This window comes from Schistocerca americana, chromosome 9 (genome assembly GCF_021461395.2).
Source record: "Schistocerca americana isolate TAMUIC-IGC-003095 chromosome 9, iqSchAmer2.1, whole genome shotgun sequence".
Lineage (NCBI taxonomy): Eukaryota > Metazoa > Arthropoda > Insecta > Orthoptera > Acrididae > Schistocerca > Schistocerca americana.
In genome coordinates this window covers 166,551,149-166,574,110 of record NC_060127.1, presented here as the reverse complement: position 1 = coordinate 166,574,110, position 22,962 = coordinate 166,551,149, and the positions used below count along the sequence as shown (strand labels likewise).

General features: G+C 39.6%; 1 protein-coding gene across 1 annotated transcript in view; it reads right to left on the bottom strand.

Moving 5' to 3' along the window:
* Nucleotides 1–3,200: 3,200 nt before the first annotated feature.
* Nucleotides 3,201–22,962, bottom strand: part of LOC124551265 (pecanex-like protein 1) — a 292,683-nt gene continuing 272,921 nt past the window's right edge. Inside the window, exons 33-36 of the mRNA XM_047126263.1 lie at nucleotides 18,949–19,334; nucleotides 10,923–11,063; nucleotides 6,444–6,587; nucleotides 3,201–3,911 (exon numbers count right to left, since the gene is read on the bottom strand). Of these exons, the coding sequence (XP_046982219.1) occupies nucleotides 6,447–6,587; nucleotides 10,923–11,063; nucleotides 18,949–19,334 (668 nt within the window). The 3' untranslated portion in view covers nucleotides 3,201–3,911; nucleotides 6,444–6,446. The remainder of the gene's footprint in view (nucleotides 3,912–6,443; nucleotides 6,588–10,922; nucleotides 11,064–18,948; nucleotides 19,335–22,962) is intronic.

Below are 22,962 nucleotides of genomic sequence, written 5' to 3'. Positions count from 1 at the left end.
TTATACAGCTCCTCTTGGAGACTTTGTTTTTACACAGCCATAAATAACAGTTCAAAATACTATACAACTTTTAAATGTATTCTTTCACGTATACTATTCAACTGTCTAATATGCAATGGTATAAAAAGGAATCTTTTTTAAGTCATTTAATATTTAGTATTCAGTCTGACAGTTAAGGCATCCTGTGAAAAATTGTTCTCCATATACAAATTATTACCGTATCAAGTATAAAAAACTAGTTACATACACTTTCATTCATATACACTATGTTTCTCCTAAAACACATCTCCGTTCATAATGTGTGTATATAATACACAGCACCCACTTCAATAAATAAGTTAAAAAAAGACCTTTAATCTCTCTCTCTCTCTCTCTCTCTCTCTCTCTCTCTCTCTCTCTCTCTCTCACACACACACACACACACACACACACACACACACACTTTAAAGTAAAATAAAATGGCATACACAAATTGTTATCCTTATCACACAAGGAAATGGATACACAACCATTCATATACAAAAAAATTAAAAATAACATACATTATATCATTCCACATGATAAGAGGATCATTATTAAAAGTATTTCACAAAAGTTCCTCAGCCAACTTTCCTTTGTTTATAACGTCAATAAAATATTGTGCAATAAGTCTCAGCAGAAATGCTGATAAAGCTGAAACACTATATTTGGTGTCATATTTTCGGAGTGTCTGTAAAAAAAAAAAAAGCTGTCATACTAGTCTAATTAAGTTTCAAATGGCTCTAAGCACTATGGGACTTAACTTCTGAGGTCTTCAGTCCCCTAGAACTTAGAACTACTTAAACCTAACTAACCTAAGGACATCACACACATCCATGCCCCAGGCAGGATTTGAACCTACGACTGTAGCAGTCACACGGTTCCAGACTGTAGTGCCTAGAACCTCTCGGCCACCCTGGCTGGCAATCTAGTTTCAAATAATTTTTCTAATAACAAAAGCAATAAATTCTAGGGTTGAGGCATATCACAGTAACAGCTCAATTCAAAGCCCACTCATGCAAACAGGACAGTAACAATGGGTTTAGTATAACATCAACTGACAACTGCCGAGAGAGCTTGGTAATTCTTTTATGGAGCCCCTTGAAAGATCTTCAGCAGTGACAAGTGCAGACACACTGAATATAAATGTTTTAGTATTTCCTCAAAGATAAATTTCACTTGCACTGCTGTAAATCCATCTATGTGGTTAAGATTGCTACCTACCGAACTGCAGCAGAAATTCCCTTCAGGAAGTTGAAAACTATTCCAAACTATCCCAAGGTAAGATGGATTCTTACCCCCCTTCAACAACGGGTTTGCTGATTTATTTTAAATTTGATTATATTTTAGATGACATATCTGCTATTAACCTTTTGTAACTGAAAAAAACTGGCATCAAAAAATAACATTATACATCTACAGGAATGGGTTGTTAGATGATCTCTTAGGTAAGATTTCCACTGCAGTTCAACAAAAAAAGAACTTGAGCAAAATATTATGATGAAGCACTTACAAAATATCTGTATCTCCCACACATCTTAGGTATAGGAAATACAACAATGACACAAAGAATTAACTTGAAAAGAAAGTGGACACCACACATCATTTACAATTAACAGATAACTGAAATTAATGGCTGAATTTTTAGATTTCTCCCATTTAAACTACGTAACATATTGTGCCCAACAGAAAAAAGGAGTGCTTTGCAACTGGTGTAAATAAATAAATTCTGATGCGTACAAAACTCAACGCATTAATATTGCAGTGGCCCACAAAATAGAGGTGAAAATGTGGACAATAATGTGTTTAGTTTAATGAGGTTGTCTTCACTCTGTGCAATAACAGTGATTGTTTATACAACAATTTCTAACCCTGTAAATTATGCTCTCCAAACAACTGTCACCAATTTATTGCAAAAAAGGAAAACAAGGACTTTATTTGAAACAAACACAGTGAAATCATTTTTGCCACACTGTGTCACATTCAAGCAACCATCACTAAACAGTACAAAGTATTTATAAATATAATCAATAGTCACTCCATTGAAAATGGCACATCACATCATGGAACAGTTGTTACTGATCGACCCCCATTTTCCTGATACTTGAAACTTTGGCCCTGATGAAATCCCCAGCAGCCATTTGGGATGCTGAGTTTCACACCAGTTGTACAGTTACAAACAAAGCAAAAAAGTCATTGTTTCTGTTTACACAATATTTACACAGCTCCATTCACCATCAGAGGCACTGTGGCTATAAACCGAGGTAAATGCAATACATGGAATATTCAGTATAAAAAATTGTGAAAATTTTAAAGGCATTTGCTTTAGAAACTGAGGAAGACAAGATGATCCAAAAACTTACAATAAAATGCAAAACATTTGTATTTCTTTTTCCTATAGCAAAGCACATTTTAGTGACACACAGCAACACTAAATGTACCAATAAAAGATCTGCATCAACTTGAAGGAAGGTCATCAATTTGTTGTCCTAAGCATAATATATTATTAATTGTAATATTATTTAACAACCTACAATGGTACAGAGAAATATAAAAATATGCTTCTGAAAAACCAACAAATATATTTTGGGCTTGTCCAAATGAAAAATATCAATGTTGCAGGAGTCTTGGCTTATCTGATACTGGAAGTGGGGATGACAAGGAGAAAATTCAGAATGGCCATCACAACAGTTTGGAACAATCTGAGATGAATGTCATGCAATGGTTTAGGCCAAAAATGATTACTGAGATCCATAATCAGTGCTCTATAACCTCAAGTACTTATTTTACAGTATATACAGATGAACGTTTAACTGCCTACACATAATTACCCATTTAACTTTTGGTCACTTATGTAACAACAAATTATACAATGCCATCATACACTCCCGGACTTATTTTCTCTAGTTTGTCAATATCAACGGCAAATGAAAGGCAAATATTTTTGTATTACAAACAGTAACACAGTAGAACACATGTAAATGCTTCTTATCATTAATTATCAATACCATTTCCTATTGTATCTCTCTTCTGGCAAAAGAGAATCCAGTAAGAATGAATACAATGGACTACAAAGTTTATCCATGGGGGCAGAGGGGAGTGGGGGTGAGGGTGGGGGTGTAAGTGAGTGAGAGAGAGAGAGAGAGAGAGAGAGAGAGAGAGAGAGAGAGAGAGAGGAGGGGAGGGGGGGAGGGTATAATGATAGTGATAGTTTTGGATGGAGTAAGGGAAGCGGATCTGGTGTTAAGAGTGAGATGCAGAATTGGCCAGGTGTCACACAATTCATTATCAAAAAATAATATATTCTTGCACATAAAGATCTCCTCTGCTAACATACTAAAACATCTGCATTGAAACACAACCAAAAATAAATTTCTATCCACTCCCAAGGTCCAGAAGCACAAGAAATATGAAACACGCTATATTCACTAAACAGCAGAGCTTCTCTTTATTTTCTTGCACTCACAACTGCCTCTCCACCACTTAGTCTTGAAGTTTTTGCAAAGCACAACTGCGGTTCCAGTGATTACACGACACGCTCCCTGCAGAAATGCTTTCAAACATTGGCAGATAAAGAAACTATAATAATACCTGTAATCTCAATTAAACTATGTCAGTCTTAAATCCATTATCTGACTACGAGAGAGACTGTACGAAGACCAATAGAAAACATTAACCTATTACATAATCCCAGGATGTTTTTCATTTACACAGTAAAAAAATAAATTTTATATAGTTGTTAAAAGCAAGACGGGTTTGCCAATCCGTGACAACATTCTGTCGAGTGCACACGCAGCTGTTGGTGCGTGTACAGAACAGGTACACTTAGAACAGAAACGTTAAATTTTGAAACGGTACAGCTGACACACTGTAACTGTGACAACTGGTCAAACCTGAAACAAAGAAGGATCACTGTAAATATTACAGTCAACAAATAGAAATCCAAATATAACAATAACATAAACTGTTTAATATAGTCCATTTCTGCTTACAGCTGTCAAAATTTACTTGATTTTTATTTATAGTGAATGCAGTTTCAAATATTACTAAAGACTTAAAAAATTAGCACCTGTGATAAATGTGAATACAGATGCAAATCACGCCTCAAGATGTGAAAAGTTATATTACCTACTAAATGCTATTTCATGGCGAATTCTATCCAGATGAACTATTTTATCTGAAATAGTTTGAAACAGCATTATTTCCTCCACTTTTCAGTGACTGGTATACCCTACACCTGGTGAAGCCTAATTTGGAAAAAGCATGTGCATAAGAACACATTTGCAAAATGAAGAGTGCACTAGGCATGAATGGATTCGTAAGTCATGGTATGGTGCCAGGACAGTTGTGTGCAGTCAAATGACACATACCATAGCTGGCAATGTAGGACTTGGCTGTATGACCGAGCATTTTTTATGTCTGGTACCTCCTGTTGTTACTTATGTGGACACTTCAATTCGTCAGTTTCAGAATTTTTGATTTATTTCTTTATTTATTTTTTTGTGTGTGTAAGTGGGAGTGGGAGGAAGGGGGCGGGGGGGGGGGGGGGGGGTAGCTATGCTCGCATAACGCAGGATACTTGTAGAGGTCAGGTACGAACTGCCTCATTTGTAAAAATGTCAATCTCAGCATGCAACTGTGCAACAGAAGTTACTAAATGCTTTGTGTGTTCTGCTCTGCTTTGTGAAATAAGTGAACACTAATCTTGTTCCAGCACAGAATGCAAGAACATGCCCCATCATGTCACAAGAGATCGGTAATCTCTGTGTCAGCTCTGTTTTCACAGAAGGACAGAACAAAGGTATATGCTGTTAGCCCTGTGAGGGGGAAGTGGCGTTTGTTCCCCCACACTTCTTCTCGCCTGTTGAGTGGTGAAAGTTCTCATTTGTTTCCAGTTGTGGCCAGTTTTCATGTTATAGTGTCTGCACTATAGCATCCAGAAAACAAAACTGGTCAAATAATTTTGAGTCTTCCAGTGAAATGCTAATAGTTATTTTTAGTTCTACTTCTACTCTAAGTACTGTATCAGTTGAGTCTGTAGGCTTGTCAAGTTAGGGCCACACGACTCGCCACAAAAGAATTCAGCAACATCATTATCGGGGCTTATATGCTTAAGATTTGAAACCAGTGTTCAGTAGTTTTTGTAATTATCAAATTAGATTGTAAAAGAAAGATAATGCCAAGACACACCTTAAATCAGAGAAGTACTTTGATCATTGGTGAGAAAGTGGTGCTGATTTTTAACAGAAACAATAATGGGGAAGGGGCCTAAGATAAACTAGTTTAAAATTTGGTGTACAGACAGACACGTGTGAAACATAGCTTTATCAGTAGGACTGTTCCAGCACAGAGTAATACGGGTTCCAAGTTATAAAATTTTTACCAGAGTTCAACCACCTTGACGTAAGACAGGCTGGTTATGCCACGATTAGCGGTGGACGAGGAAGCACACTGATACAAGACAGGCGGGCAGCATTGTCTGCAACCTTGCAGTGGCTGAGTGAGAGAGAACACATGCAGTGGGAAAACAGAAAAGGACAGCAACTAAGCAAAATAACATGCACACTCGTTCACGCAAAAGCAAGGGTAACAGGATAACGAGGCCACATACGGTCATTGCTAGTAAAACAAATGTCACAGAACCGTGGAGAGCTCTTTAAACACCAGAGCCCCAGCTCCAAGTAGAGAATGGTTCAGGTCAATGGGAACGGTGGAGTCCTTGTTGATATTCCGTTCCAGACAATGCTGTTTTAGTAAGTCTTGTCTCAGCTCAGCCAGCACAGTGCCAGTGAGCCGTGGAGTGCGGAAGAGCTGAACTCCACTGACAAACTTCATGCTGTGTCACACCAACCACTAGTGATGGGACAGCAGCAGTGCAGTACCAGGTTCTGTGCTCTCCGAGAGTGGGATGGAAGATGATGACCAGAGTTCCTGGCAGACCACCTTCCAGCACACCTAAGTGCCTGCAGGTGCGGAGCCTACCAGGCAGGCAGTACTGAGTTCAACACCACACCGCAGATGGGGTGGTCTGGGGAAGAAGAGGCACAGAGTGGGATCGAGTACACTTCCTCTGCCAGTAGCAGTCATCCGTGCTGTACCAAGCTGGACTAAGCATCCGTATCAATGCAAGAGGAATGACGTCTCACTAGGATGCAGGCGCAAGGACTGGCGCAACGTTCGACACCAAAGAGTCTGTACGTGACCAGGGCAGGAGGCAACTACAGCCGACAGTGTACCACCCTTTGTAAAATTTGTCAAAATAAATGATTCACTGAATAATCATGTTTTCTTAGCACCACTAGCGCATCCAGACGATTTCTGACATTGTGCAGAGATGTCATCTGCTCTGTAGTACATTTAGAAAGAAGAGACATCATCTGAGAAACTCTGTTGTCAAAATGACAATGCACAAACAACTAATTTACCTGCTAAACCTCTGCTCCTAGGTCCTGTGTTCCACTCTCTGCAATTGGAACATACTTGTCATCAATTTTCACTAGGAGAATTGTACGGTCCACATGTGAACGACGGTTGGGGTCACGATGTGAAGGCACCCATCTATGTACAACCTGTGAAACAAGTAAATGAAATTTGTGTTACTTTTTTCCTTTGTGAGTAAAATATACACACGGAGAGGGAGAGGGGGGGGGGGGGAGAGAGAGAGAGAGAGAGAGAGAGAGAGAGAGAGAGAGAGAGAGAGAGAGAGGATATCAGCTGGATACACGGAAGGGACGAGAAAGAAAGTGGAAAAGGGGAAGGGATACACAATTGTAATCTCTGGGGTCACTTGTTTAAGACACTTGGCAGCAGATTAGTGGCCAACTTTAATTGCTGGAACATGTAAGCCCTCCAGATCTAGCTGATGTGCTAGAGATTAATAAACTACAGAGAAAAGAGAGAGAGAGAGAGAGAGAGAGAGAGAGAGAGAGAGAGAGAGAGAGAGAGAGAGCTGGGGTGAGGATATTAGATGGTTACAGGGAAGGGAGGGGGAGGGGGGGGGGGGAGGGAGAGACTGAAGTTTATGATACCCATACATACAAACATACATAATGTTGCACATTGCTTATCACATCTTGTCTTACATAGTAGACAACTGATTTCATATTTGTTATGTAGCATCTACAAATAACTTCTAATAATGTGAACATTATAAGTTGACTTTAACATAAGGAAAAAAATTATCTACATCTACATGGATACTCTGCAAATCACACTTAAGTGCCTGGCAGAGGGTTCATCGAAACACCTTTACAATAATTCTCTATTATTTCAATCTCCAATAGTGTGTGGAAAAAATGCACACCTATATCTTTCCAATCAGGCTCTGATTTCCCTTATTTTATTATGATGATCATTTCTCCACACATTGGTCGGTGTCAACAAAATATTTTTGCCTTCAGAGGAGAAAGTTGGTGATTAAAATTACATGAGAAGATCCATCACAATGAAATATGCCTTTCTTTTAATGAAGTCCACCACAAATCTTGTATCATGTGAGTTACACTCTCTCCCTTATTTTGTGATAACACACAACATGCTGCTCTTCCTTGAACTTTTTCAGAGTCCTCCATTAATACTATCTGGTAAGGTTACCATACCGTGCAGCAGTACTCCAAAAGGGGACGGACAAGCATAGTGCAGGCAGTCTCTTTTGTGTATCTGTTACATTTTTTAAGTGTGCTGCCAATAAAATACAGTCTTTGGTTTGCCTTTCCCACAACATTTTCTGTGTGTTCTTTCCAATTTAAGTTGTTCATATTTGTAATTTTTAGGTACTTAGTTGAATTTACAGCCTTTAGGTCTGATTGATTTATCATGTAACCAAAGTTTAACTGATTCCTTTTAGCACTCACATGGATGGCCTCACACTTTTTGTCATTTAGCATCAATAGCCAATTTTTGCACCATACAGATATCTTTTCTAAAACTTTCTGCAATTTGTTTTGATCTTCTGATGACTTTTCTAGACAATAAATGACAGCATCATCTGCAAACAATCTAAGATGGCTGCTCAGATTGTCTCCTAAATCATTTATGTAGATAAGGAAAGCAGAGGGCCTGTAACACTACCTTGGGGAATGCCAAAAATCACTTCTGTTTTACTCGATGACTTTCAGTCAATTACTAAGAACTATGACCTCTCTGACAGAAAACCACGAATCCAGTCACAACGTTCTTTAAGCACACAATTTCACTCTAAGTCACTTGTGTGGCACAACACCAAACGCCTTCTGGAAACCTAGAAATATGGAATCAATTTGACAGCCTATGTCAATAACACTCAACCCTTCATGTGAGTTAAGATCCAGTTGTGTTTCATAAGAACTGTAAGGGTCTACGGATTGTGTGCAGCCGTACGGTACGTTAACCATGAGCTCGCCAGCAGACCTGTCTGGAATGCTGACAATGTGTCTGGTCAGTAGACGCACGTCTGGTCGCACTGCGATGGAGAGTACGCCACTGGTTGTTGTCCGCAGTGTGTAATATTAACTAGCGCGGTCTCAGGCACGAATATGTCTCTTTTCTTAGCTCACCATGGAGCCTTTCAATACGACCGTAATTAGGATGTCAGACACAGTGATGATGGGTACACATAGCATGCATGTTTTATAATCCTCCTTTGTTAATAGAACTGTTTAAACTTACTTCTCATGTTCACATATTGCCATACCTCAAGGACACATCGCTTACAAATCCTGACAAAATATTCATGTAATCATCATCCAGGCAACAACTCAAACTACCCCCTTATAGAAAGATGTTTTCTAAATCTGTGTTAACTGTGTGTCAATAGACCCTACTCTTTGAGGTAATTCATAATGTTTGAACACAATATATGTTCCAAAATCCTGCTGCAAGTCGATGTTAATGATATAAGCCTGTAATTTAGTAGATTACTCCTACTGCTTTTCACGCACATTGGTGTGACCTGTGCGTCTTTCAAATCTTTGGATACGGAGCTTTCATAGAGTGACCAGTTGTATATGACTGTTAAGTATGGACCTATTGCATCAGCATACACTGAAAGGAACCTAACTGGTATACAGTCTGGACTGGAAGATTTGCTTTTATTAAGTGATTTAAATTGCTTTACTAATCTGATGATATCTACTTATAAGTTACTCATGTTGGTAGCCGATCTTGATTCAAATTCTGGAATATTTACCATGCCTTCTTTGGTGAAGGAATTTCCGAAGGCTGTGTTTAGTGACTCTGCTTTTTGCAGCACTTTCGTTGATAGTATTTCCACTGCTACTGCGCAGAGAAGGCAATGATCTCTCTGGATTTTTTTTCCAGGTCTCTAGACAAAGTTTCACTGTGGAAACTATTATAAGCAACTCACATTGGAGTCTGTGCTAAATTTTGAGCTTCTTTAAAAGATTGCCAATCTTGGAGATTTTGCATTTGTTTAAATTTGGGATGCTTTTTTCGTTGTTTCCACAACAGTGTTCTGACCAGTTTTGTATGCCAATGATAAAAATACTGAAGTTCCATTGCTTCAGTACATAATTTGTCCTCAATGTTTGTCATAAGAGGCGAAAGTTATTCATGGACATAATTATTCGAACAAATGTCATACAAAATCGAACAATTGAAAATCCAGGATGGAATGTAACAATATTATGAAGAGGACAGTTGCTTCTCGCCATACAGTGGAGATGCTGAGTCACAGAGAGGCACAACAAAAAGACTGTCAAAAAGTGATCTTTCAGCCTACATTGCATCAAAATTAGACACGTGTGTGTGTGTGTGTGTGTGTGTGTGTGTGTGTGTGTGTGTGTTGTACCTATCTGCGACTAAGTATCTTAACTATCCTTTCATAAAATGTCATACAAATAAGGGCAAATGTTGGGGCCCAGCACTATAAAAAAGTGATTGCATAAAATACTGATTTGTAATAAATAGGCACATGATTTTTGGAAATATTAAGATGTCATTAAAATCAGAGAGAATTATGGAACATGTAAAAATGAACTGACCTATCCTAATTGTTTGTATGTTACAAATACACATATGACAGAGATTGCAGGGAACAGTATTTTAAGTTTATTTTCAGAATGAGCTACGATTTTTGTACCTTAAATACCGATCCACTCACTACTGTTCATTGTACTACAACATGTTGTATGTAGGGTAATAAATTTACTTGAACTATAATGTGACACTCCTTATGTTAACAAAGAATAAGCAGAATACATGAAAGTGTCAGTTGTTTGAGTAAAACTGTAACAACAAATATTCCACAACAATGGTAAGTAAATATACATATGATAAAGGTTATCCTGTACACCATGCACTTTGAAAGTGTTAGTCACATCGGTATTCGGACATCTGTTACAGAGGATAAACAAACAAATGTATGGCAATTAACTTTAACTATCATCAGGATTTTATACTAGACAGACATGTTGTTTGATGCATAAGTGCACTATGTGTAAATAAGCTTATGTTTCTACTTTAGGGGATAAAAATGTTCTGTGTTATCAACATTTGTTTTGTTTATCCCTCTATATCAGATATGACTGATTATGGCTATATGCCCAAAAATCGTTGTAGCAAATTATTACTTCCGGAGTGCGGCTCATGATGTGCAACAAAATGTCCTTTACTGAACACATACAAGTTGCAGGGCACAAAACATGCAAGATTTTCACATAAATATATATATATTTAAATTTTGATAATTTAACAGCTTCATCTCGATTGCTGGTGTGTAATGCTGTATTGTCGGTTTGGCACCAGAGCTGTATTATTGGTTCTGCACGAGTTGAACATACTGTTCTAGACATGAAGAAAGTTAACCCTAAAAGACAGCTTCAAATAAAATCTAATAAATACTGAATGAATGAAACCTGTGATTTCTGTACAATATGTATCAAGCTGGCATTCCAGCAATAGCTCACCTGGCCTTCCATACCCCTTTCTGGCAGCCAGTCCCTCCAACTCGATCGACCACCTCTCGCCTGCATGTGCTCGTCTGGCCACACGACATCAATACGCCTTCCCAAATTTATGGCATCGTACACTTGATTTGGATCTTGTATCTGATGAAAAAAAAAAAAAAAAATCACCAGTGGATGAATCAAAATTAACTGTATGCACATCTTCTATAATTAAAACATCAAATACTTGACAGAGAAAAATACATTCAAAATTTCATACATATGGGACAGCCTGTAAAGTTACAGATTACTACATTTCGCCTGACAACGAGGCAGTCTGTTAGAATTTCTCTAATGCCCTCAAAACTGACAAGATGTTAAACCTAACTCCTTCTTTCACTTTTGTTCATTTTGACAGGTATAAGTAAGGTAGAACCTCCACATTCAACCATAATTTTTCAGCTGTTGTTGTTGTGGTCTTCAGTCCTGAGACTGGTTTGATGCAGCTCTCCATGATACTCTATCCTGTGCAAGCTTCTTCATCTCCCAGTGCCTACTGCAACCTACATCCTTCTGAATCTGCTTAGTGTATTGATCTCTTGGTCTCCCTCTACGATTTTTACCCTCCACGCTGCCCTCCAATGCTAAATTTGTGATCCCTTGATGCCTCAAAACATGTCCTACCAACCGATCCCTTCTTCTAGTCAAGTTGTGCCACAAACTTCTCTTCTCCCCAATCCTATTCAATACCTCCTCATTAGTTACGTGATCTACCTACCTTATCTTCAGCATTCTTCTGTAGCACCACATTTCGAAAGCTTATATTCTCTTCTTGTCCAAACTGGTTATCGTCCACGTTTCACTTCCATACATGGCTACACTCCATACAAATACTTTCAGAAACGACTTCCTGACACTTAAATCTATACTCGATGTTAACAAATTTCTCTTCTTCGGAAACACTTTCCTTCCCATTGCCAGTCTACATGAGACTAAAATTCCCAATCAGGCAAAAGCTATAATATGTTGTAAGTACACGAGACACACAATAGGAAAACATAGCAACCGCTACACCACAAACAAAAATGGATTAAAAATGGTCAACTTCATATTGTCAAACAAATGATGTACAAAGAAATTCACAAAGCTACATGGTACTCTCCAGATGGAAAACTGTAAATCAGATTGACCGTGTTATGGTTCACCAAAATTCAGTTCATTCATAAGAGATATCAGAACTTACAGAGAAGCAGATTGTGGCTCAGATCATTTCCTAGTGGTAGGAAAGATGAAAATCAAGAGGACTTGGAATCAACAGCCAAAATAGATGCCAAAGTTCAATATAGAAAGACTAAAGGAATTATCTGTTAAAGAAAACAATGTGATTGTAATTAATAACCAGGTTACCGTATTGCACAAAGTTGGGGAAGAAAATAGTGTTGGGAAGGCTTGGGAAAGGATAAAGACATTGGACAAGAAAAAGAAACAGAAATGGTTCAACGAAAAGCGTCAGAGAGCAGTGGAATAGAAAAAAGAAGCCAGGATGCTGCAGCTGCATAATAAGGAGAAGAGGACAGGAGAGAGACCTTCAACACAGCGAGAAGAGATATAGCAAGAGTTCTATGAGCAGACAAAAGGAAATACCTAACTGGAGGCTTGTAATCTATAGAAGTGAAAACCTATTCATAAAAGATAAAAAATTGGAACACCCTTGAAGCTACTCTGGCAAAATGGAAAGAATATTTCTCAGAAATGTTAAATTGGACTCACCCTCACATAACTTTCAACTACGCAATGATCAAGAGTAACAGCAGTAATACTGACAAATACAGCATTACAGAACACAATGTAGTACACATTATTTAAAAGCTGAAAAACAACAAGGCTGCAAGAAAGGATCAGATATCAGCAGAGATATCAAATGAGGGTTGAAACAAACTATACAAAGAAATTTATAATCTTATCACAATGATGCGGAAAACTGAAACAGTACCTAAAGACTAGAAAGCTGCAATAATTTGCACCATACATGAGAAAGGAAACAAAATGAAATGTGGAAGTTACAGAGGAATCAGTTTGCTGAACATAACATACAAAGTTCTGACAACGTTATGTAATTGGCTCATTCTCGACAAAATTATGCCTTACACAGAAAACATTATTCAAGAATGACAGACTGGACTTCGACCAAATCGTTCCACAAATGACAATCTGTTTACTCTATGACAGATCTTTGGGAAATATTGGGAATGTAACAAAAACATTCACTGCCTGTTCACTGCTTTTCAATGAGCCTATGATGGCATCCACAGAAGTAGCCTCTACAACACACTAGGAGTACTTAGAACACTCTGTAAAATCATAAACTGTGCATAGATGGCTCCGCAGGCAGCACTGAAATTCAAAGGATCCATATCTCCCAACTTCCCGATCAAAACAGGCTTATGACACGGAGATGCTCTTTCAATGCGTTCTCTTCAACCTTGCGACGGAGAAAGTGGTTCGAGATCGTAATTTACAGCTACACAATGGTCTCCGATTCGAACACAGTGAAGTGAAACTCCTGCCATATGCAGATGATATAGTCTTACTCAGTGAAAGAGAAGAAGAGCTGAAGGACATGTACAGATCTCTCAGGCAAAGTGCCAGCAAAATGGGACTTTTGATGAACCAAGGGAAAACAGGATACATGGAAAATTGTCAAGTCATAAACCCAAGTCCACACTTTGAAACTGACCAACATTCTAGATTCAAAAAAGTTCATCAGTTTAAATACCTTGGATAACACTTTGGTAGTAAAGATATCATAACATTGGATATAAAGGAGAGAACAGCCTCACAACCAAGATGTCTGTATGCTCTAAGCAACCAACTCAACCACCACAAAGATGAAGATATGTAACAACATTATCTGTCCAGTAATACTGTATGGTTCTGAAAGACAGACAGTTACCAAGAACAAAATAGAGAAACTGAATGTTTTTGAAAGAAAAGTGATGTGAAAAATCTGGGGAACTATGTTGGCGAATGACATGTGCAGAGTTCAAAAGATCACTGAAATTTATCAGCTAATGAAGCAACCCACTACTGTCCAGAAATTAAAAAATAAGAGACTGCAAAGGGCTGGATATGTGGCTAGAATGGAAACCAAAAGAATTCCTAAGAAGCCATTTGAGGGCACTCTCCAAACAACAAGACCATTGGGCCGTCCTCACACATGATGGAAAGGTGACACAGGGAAGGACATTGCAGCATAAGAAATTCCCACAGGATGGACATACAGCGAGAGACTAAAGAAGATAGAAGCAGCCTGTCGATACAGCATGCAGCCTGTGATTGCTGAAAACAAGAAGAAGAAAGTGAGACATTCCTCAACAGGTGCGATGTGAGAAGTATTTCTGTAAAATGGTGTAATTTTATTTTTAGGTCTATATAAATCAGTTTTATTTATTTTAACACTTCTTTTTCCTCCTGCTTTGCAAACATAGGGAGAGTTCACTGCTTTCAAATTTGCAATGATACAGTTTCACCCACAGATTTTTATTTTATTTGACTTAACCAGGGAGGTACACCAACAGTGGTCCTAGAGCCCTGTTACACAAACTGAAATTAAGTTTATTGTGCGTAATCTCTCCCTGTCATTCTGGAACAGTCAACTGGTATCCCTAAAAAGGATTAGATGTTTATTTACTGGTTGACTGTTAACCAAAATTTGGTGGAAGGTGAAATGTGGTGCAGTTTTACCCTTGAACCAGATAGTCTGCACTTAGAGGCTTCTTTCTTAGTTCCCATTCTGTGCAGGTGGTTCTTGAAGTTCCTGTGGCCAGTCTTTAGAGCGACCACAAGTTTAACCTGTCTCCTGTTCAAGCCAGGGATTACAGAAGTTCTCTTTAAACACAGCTTCAGCACCATTATCTTGCCGTGCTTTTGTTTTTAGGTTTTAGTCCAATGTTCTGTGAGCCGCCTCTTGATCCACCAACGTGGTTTAGTTATTACCATCGCATTAGTTCTGCCCCCACAAATGGAGTCATCAGCCCCGCCCAGGCCAAACTACACTCTCATTCATTACCAGTAGTTCCTGAGTGACTCCTGACTCATAGCAGGTTTACATTGTCACTTTCCACTATAGTTCAATTCTTTTATCTTGGCGGCTCGCGCATGTCCGCCCAGACGCTGGAGATTGCTGCGTTGCCAGTTGCACACAACGCATGCGCCAATAGAAGCAGCGCCATAGTATAGCATAGTTTGCAAGCTTACGTGTCGGTGGGAGCGCGCAGTTCATGAAGTAAAGCCACCACAGCCGCATAACCCTTTCGCTGCTACAAAGACGTGCTCCCTGCATTCCGCGCTGTGGGCGATTTTGTCACTGCACTGCTCGCCTGTGCAGACACATTGTGTTCCGACTGCTTTGAAACTCTTTATCATTCGATTCCACAAAAACTATTTGGCTCAAAAATTAGATTTTTACCTATCTTCTTGACTGATACCTTCCCCCCATAAATGACTTAATTTTGTTTCGATGTTCAACGCAGTTATTATGCAGCATTAAATATAGTAAACCTTTGCACGAAATTTTGAAGAGTTTGCAGAGGTAAAGGTCCATAGAGTATACTTTCCGTATGGTCGATTTTAGTTGCCACAATGTTGAGAATGAAATGTGGACAAGATACCTATATATTTCATTTAATTTAAGTACCACATAAGTGTCGTATGTAATATTGAGAAATATTCCACCTTTCGCGACTGTAACAAAAGTTTTACTTACACTGGGCACGTTTGGCTTTATTTTAAAGCACTTCAATCAATCAAAAGGAAGTAGACAAAATACATTAAACAAAACTGTGGACTTACAAAAACATTAGGACTTGAATATACCGTCTGTCAGTGAAGTGCTCAGAGCTATGTCAAATGTAATTTTGTGTGTGGCACACACAAACAGCATTTATTCGCTAAAACACTGATGAGCCAACACAAACGTTGAATATTGTGCTACCGCAGCACAAAACTACGAAAGGTGACTTGGCAATGGAGGACAAAAATACTGTCCACTGAAGATGCTTCAAAAGAGAGAAACGCGTCTGGTCTAAATAAGTCGCTTATTACAGTTGCAGAAGAGGGATATATTTCAATACCATTGGTAAAACTGCGACTGTGGAACAAAAGCAAGAAATAGAACATGAATACCATTGTGTGTGTGCCATACCTTTCACCGATGGAAGTGCTTTAAAATAAAGCCAAACGCGCCGTGTGTATATAAAACTTATTATAGTCGCGAAAGACGGAATATTTCTCAATATTACATACGACACCTATGTGGTACTTAAATTAAATGAGATATTGTTATGCAGTAAATTTTATATGAAATTTAGGTATCTTGTCCACATTTCATTCTCAACATTGTGGCAACTAAAATCGACCATACGGAAAGTATACGCTATGGACTTTTACCTCTGCAAACTCTTCAAAATTTCGTGCAATGATTTACTACATTTAATGCTGCACATCAAAACAAAATTAAGTCATTTATGGGGGGAAGGTATCAGGCAAGAAGATGTGTAAAAATCAAATTTTTTGGCCAAATAGTTTTTGTGAAATCGAATGATAAGTGTGTCAAAGCAGTGGGATCACCATGTGTCTGCACAGGCGAGAAGTGCAGTGATGACAAAATCGCGCACAGCGTGGAATGCGGGGAGCACGTGTCTGCAGCAGCGAAAAAGTTAATGAAGAGGCAAAGCACTAGAAATTTAATTCAAATGAATAAAATTCGTGAAGTAAGGCACTCCAATATTGTTTTTAAATAAGGAAAATATTAAGCACCGCACAAGGTTTGAACTCATAACCTTTCACTTGGCAGTCCAACACCTTAACCGTTCCACTACCTCAGCTCATCGAACAGCATAACTTCATAAGGACTCTAACACCTCACGCAACTACTTATAAACACTGTTGGTATGACTATGAATTACTCACGCTTCGTCGAAGTACAATAGGAAATAAACAATTACCGCTGTTCTTTATTGCGAAAAAGCAGTTCGTGAGATTGAAACAAACACCTTTCCTTGCTATCGCCTGAATTAGGAGTCTTATTGCTTGTTTGGTTTAATTAATTAATAGAATATGAAGCAATTGGTATAAAGAATGCTTTTTCCAAACTTTCTATAAAAGAATGCTATCAAGACATTGCTTTTGTTCTATTACTTTATTTATGACTGAACGTTTCTAAAACTGAAGACACTCGTCCATGCTCTGCACTGCAGTCGAGATGTGGCAACGTCGTTCTCTTTTCATTGGCTGTCTGTGTTTTGTGACGTCAGATGCGCAGAACGAACCTAAACTCGGCCGCCAAGATATATGACGCGCACTTTAGTCCCACCAAATTCTGCAATGATCTTCAATCTCGTTACTGTTGGCTGATAAGAGATTTCAGATCTGTTCAGCTGCCGATACAAATGTCGACTCTACAATCCTCATAACACCTAAGAAAATTCTCTTCAGCACATAGTTCAACAGTTAATATCACCACCTGGAATACCCTAGCCAGCTTCCCCAGAAATACTGTGCTCTTCAATCGAGGCTGCACCTCTACGACTGCGAGGCTGCACCTCTATGACTGATGTCGTCACATGACGCAACATAGCTATGTAGCTATGCACTAGAAAATGTAGGCAAACTAGTAACTGGGCCAAACAAAACCCACACAGTTAGTATTCAATGTGAGTTCTGGCAAATTAATGTTTCAGAACTCAAATTAATGTTTCCTGTTAAATCATGAGATAGAAGTGCTTGTTGTAATGTATCTTCAGGAGGGGAAATGTTTATTACTGTGGTCAAGACATGCCTGAAAGTAAACCTACACAATACTTGAAGTTATTAGTTCCTTTCTATGAGAGCAGAGAAGAATAGGTGCAAAGGATTACGTCGCTACAGGCAGGTCCCTCTCATTCTGGGGTTGGGGTCTGAGTGACCTGCCCTTCCTTTTTAACCTTCCCCAAACTATGCTTCCCCACCCACTCCTGACCATTTGCCACGCGGGTCACATCGTTGTGGAAGACCCAGATGCAAGACCAGTCCTATAAATCCACCCATCACAACCTACACCAGTCACGTGACAGGCATATCCTATCACACGAGAGGCGGGGCTACCAGTGAAGGCAGTGAAGTCATACAGTAAATTTGCCGTGACTTCTACACAGCATATAGGTGTGTGCCACCACTGACCAGCTGCCCACTGAACGAATGACAGCTGCCAAACTGTGGTTAAGACCAGAGTGGTGGAGCACCATACAAGGCACAAAATGCTGGAATTCAATGGTTGGTTCACAAACCATGCTATCTGGACCCTTCCCCTCCACACGTTTCTCAGAACTAAATATCACAGTCCATCCAAAAAACTGAAAGACTGGTGGTGGTGGTGATGGTGGTGGTGGTGGTGGTGGTGACTTATGGCTACCCACTGCGACTTGACTGAACTGCAAAATCTGGACAATTCTTTTCTGGACAAACCTATCACTAAATGACAAATTGCAGACTTCACATGAAGGGTCAGCACTTTGATGAAACACATGAGTTGAAAATTTCTGAATTTCACACAGTTGTATGAACATTCTGCGCATTGCACTTGAGTGGGTGGAGACCATGTAGAATGCCTGGAGTGCTAAACCAACCACCTTTACTTTTGTCTACTCTCTACTAATCCAGTCTCAAAACTTTTTGAACTAACGGCATAGCTACTCCTCACTCTTCCACGTCAAGTGAACAAACTCACTGGTGTTGATAACCCTGCCTCATTGGTGTGTGTGTGTGTGTGTGTGTGTGTGTGTGTGTGTGTGTGTGTGTGTGTGTGTGTCTCCTCTACAGCTCTGAGGGATTCGTTCTCCTCAAACGAGCAAATGTCACGATTATGCGGCAATCGACAATTCAATACCTAAACTGTTTGATGGGATGTTACCTTTTACTTCTTATATTATTTACATTCCACCTAGCACTTTCCAGTAGCATAATACACTTTCTTACAGGCAAGAAATAGCAGTCTGTTCGTCATACTCACTCTGACCCTCTGTAGGATGGGCTCCTTGTCGTCCGGGTCATTGGTGGCTGTGGCGGCCGTGGACACTGCTACGCTGGCCACGCTCACTTGCGACCCCAGCTGCTGTTGCTGCTGCGGCACCTGGTCTCCTCCTGCAGAAATCGCAGCTGCACCCGCGGCGGACTTGGCCGCCTGTGACGCCTCTGCAGCGGCCAGTAGGCCCGCAAGCGACGCGAGTGTGGACGACGACGGCTTGCCTGCCGATGCCAGGGAGCCGCGGTTTCCCCTGCCCAGGCTCCCACCGGTGCCGCCACTTATACTGCCGCCGCGCACTGTGGCGCCCGCACCGGGCTGCGAGCTCTCCGCAGATTGGCTGCCCGACGTGTTGTGACCGCTGCCCCCGTACCCTGGACAGTATGTTGTCGAGCAATTCCGGTTAGAGCAAGTTCGTTCACAATACAATATGAGGGCTAGTTGTAAATTAACAGCCTCATTCACAAAACAATATGAGGGCTAGTCATAAATTAACAGACAATCACTTTTTTTAAAAAATGAACAAATATTTGTAGCTTCGTGGAGGTTGCGTGGTTGAAAAAGGGCATTTTGAGGGTCAAACTGCACAGTTCAGCTCTCTGTCACATTGTCAGTGTGTAAGCAGCAAGCGACTGAAATGGAAGTCGTTACTGTGTCTCCCACCAGTTGCGAAGAGCGTCCTGTCGTTTGCCTCACGCGATCAGGAGGAGGCAGTGCCACCTAGATTTGTTGTCAGTTGTATCGTGTGTACAGGGACAGAGTTACAAGTGATTGTGTTTCGAGAGAGTGGTGCAAAAAAATTGAAGCTGGTCACAAAGATGTACATTACGAAAAAGATCGAGGAATACATTCTGATGTGGCTGGTGAGCTTGTGCAATATGCTGACATAATTGTGAGACATCAGTTCACAATTTTTGAACTTTCTGAATATGTACCTCAGATTTCAAAGATTAAGTTTTGTACACAGTCAGTACCACAATGTTTCAATGCTCAACACTGAAAGAAGGGTTTGGCCTTCACATCCTTCAGCAGTGCTGTTTTGAGGGGGAGTAATTTCTGAACAGAATTGTGACTGCGGACAGGACACGAGTGTAATTCTTGAGCTCTGAAATCTTTGAACAGTATACTCATTCTACAAATAAGCCCAAAACTAAAGCAGATGCTGTCAGACTGCAAAACGATGGTTACAACATTTTGAGATCCAAAGCAATTTTGACAACAGATTTCATGAGGGTAGTAAATGAGAACAGTGTGATTATCACAGTTTCACTGTGTTGACTCTTACGAAACTCTGAAGGACAGACCAAACACGACAGTGTGGCATACTTACCAAAGGAACAATTCTCCTATAAGACAATGGGCAAACTCAACTGTGAACAGAATAACAGAAAAACTAAAGCTTTTGGGCTAGGCGAATTTCTAACATCCTCCCTACTGTCTGACTTGGCAACAAGCATCTTTTGTCCCTTCCCCCAGGATAAAGGAATGGGTGGCTACTCTGCACTTCAAGACAGACGATGAGCTCAAAGATGCTTTCAACAACTAGCTCTAGAACCAGTGGCACTATTATTTGATGAAGGGGTAAAGGTGATGGTGTCGCAGTATGGCAAAGTTTAAATCTGGGTGCAGACAGTGTGTAGAAGTAATGTCAACAAACGGGTACAATAGCATAAAACATTTTCAATCCATTTTTTCCTTCTTTCCTTACTACCAACTGGACGTTAATTTAGAAAAAAACCTCATGCATAGTCATATAACGTACACTACCATTCTCTGGGGTGACCAAAAGACTGTATTTAAACTACAAAAAAAAGACACTGACACTAATATGCAGCCTGGCATCCAGAGCACACTGCAGACTTAGGCTACAAAAACTTAAGATTTCGACTCTTTCATCATTACATATATTTTGCAATGTGCAACATTACATATATTTAGCAATGTGCAACATAAATTGAGGAGAACTACTATCAGTACCAACAGTACGACATGCGTCACAGGTACAATACCTTGTACAAACTAGACCTGACCTTATGTCATCCATGCTGGAATGTTTTTTAAGGAAACTGCAACTGTTTTGCCAATAAAAGTTCAAATAAAACAATTTACCTAAACGAGTCACAGTGACTACAAACATAAATTATTTTACTTGAACTTTCATTAAGCCAGGCCTGGTATAATTCCACTGCACCACAAAAGCACTTTGTTAACAAATTCACTAAATTCCTCAATGCTATTCCTTTGTGTACCATGGAGCTTCAAGACAAACAATTCAAAAGAAATATCACGGATCTGCTACTGTAAATGAGTCCTGATGAAACAGATGAATTTTTGAGATCAAAACATTAGAACAATACATCATTGAGCAATAACACAATGTACACATAATCTTAATTTTGTAAATAATTTAAGAGTAAGATAACCTCTCACCGAATAGCAGAGTCACTGAATCATCGACAGGCACACAGTTTGTACCACATTAGATGGGAAAAACTGATTTTTAATTGTCATGAGCCCAAAACCCATCCTGCTTAAAAAGCAAAATGACAACATCTTTCAGATAACCTCCTCACAGCAAGAAGTGTGGATTACAATCAGGTGATTTGGACAGCCAGGCTGTAGGGAAACGATGGCTGATAATTCTAACATTTCCAAAACATCTCTGCAGTAGTCAATTCACTGACTACGCAATGTGCATAAAAATGATCCTACTCACACACCCACGGTGTTGGAAAAGTTGGGATGAAGGTACACAAAAGATTCTCATACATTTACTGGTGACAGAACAGGTAACAGGACCCACAAGACTCATCTCCTCAAAAAATACGGCCCTATATAAATAATGCCGTCAACCTGCACAACACAGTCACCTTCATAGAAGAAGTGGTACCAGCTGACGTGCATGCAGATTTTCCATTGCCCATATTCAGAATTTCTGTGTACTGACATGTCCTTGGAGATAGAAACGGGTTAGATCTGTCCACCTAATGTTCCATGGCCATTCATTGTCCACTTCCGCGTGAGCAAGGAATTCCAGAGTGAACATTTGTCTTGTTTCCAACGCAACTCCAGAACAATTAGAAAGCAACTCCAGAACAATAAGAAAGCAACTCCTGAACAGGGGTGACTTTGTACGGGTCGCAATGCAGGGTGTTTCACAGGATTTTATGTAGCATGTTCACAGGTACGTCTAACATTGCATGTTTGCACAGTGCTACCCAACCCCTACTGCAATGCTGTGGCCACACCTTCAACAGATGTTGGCTCAACTGCTTTCCTCCTCTGCCACATTGCACTTCAAAAGAATCTATCTTTTTGAATTTTGTAATAATTTTCTACAGACCCTTAGCAGACGTTGTACCAATGCCTTTCTTCATATCGCTGAGTGTCCGGAAATTGCGTAGGGCTACTGTTGCACGGTCACCAGTCAACAAAAGACCTTAACCGTCAAGGTGACAGTGATGTCAGGCATCTCAGATGCAAACTAAGGAACAGCTGCATGCCATGCATCTGTTGATGTGCACATTCTGATGCTTACAATGCCATATATTGGTCAGATTTTTGTTAAATTTTTTATGTTCCACGATGCTTCCCCCTGCGTCAATAATATGCTGTTCAAATCTAATGTCATTGCGAGGAGCGATTGTCTTTCTACAGGATTTTGAAATTGCAACTTAATTATGGACACACTTTATTAACTTACTTAGTGTCACAACGATTAATAATAACTTGTATATGTAACTACTGTGACACTTATCATGCCTCAGAGGCCTCTGGGGTTTCTACAAAAATAAAATTGCAATTCATAAATGCTGAAAGCACTAGACAAGTTTTGCTATTCAGGCTGTAAAACAACTTCAACTTTCATAGATAAAAAGTATAATGAAATATAGACCTACAATAGCAAGAAAAGTGTTTCTGAAAGAAAGAAATTTGTTAATATCGAATACAAAATTGTAGCATCAGGGAGTCTTTTCTAAAAGTATTGTTTGGAGAGTAACC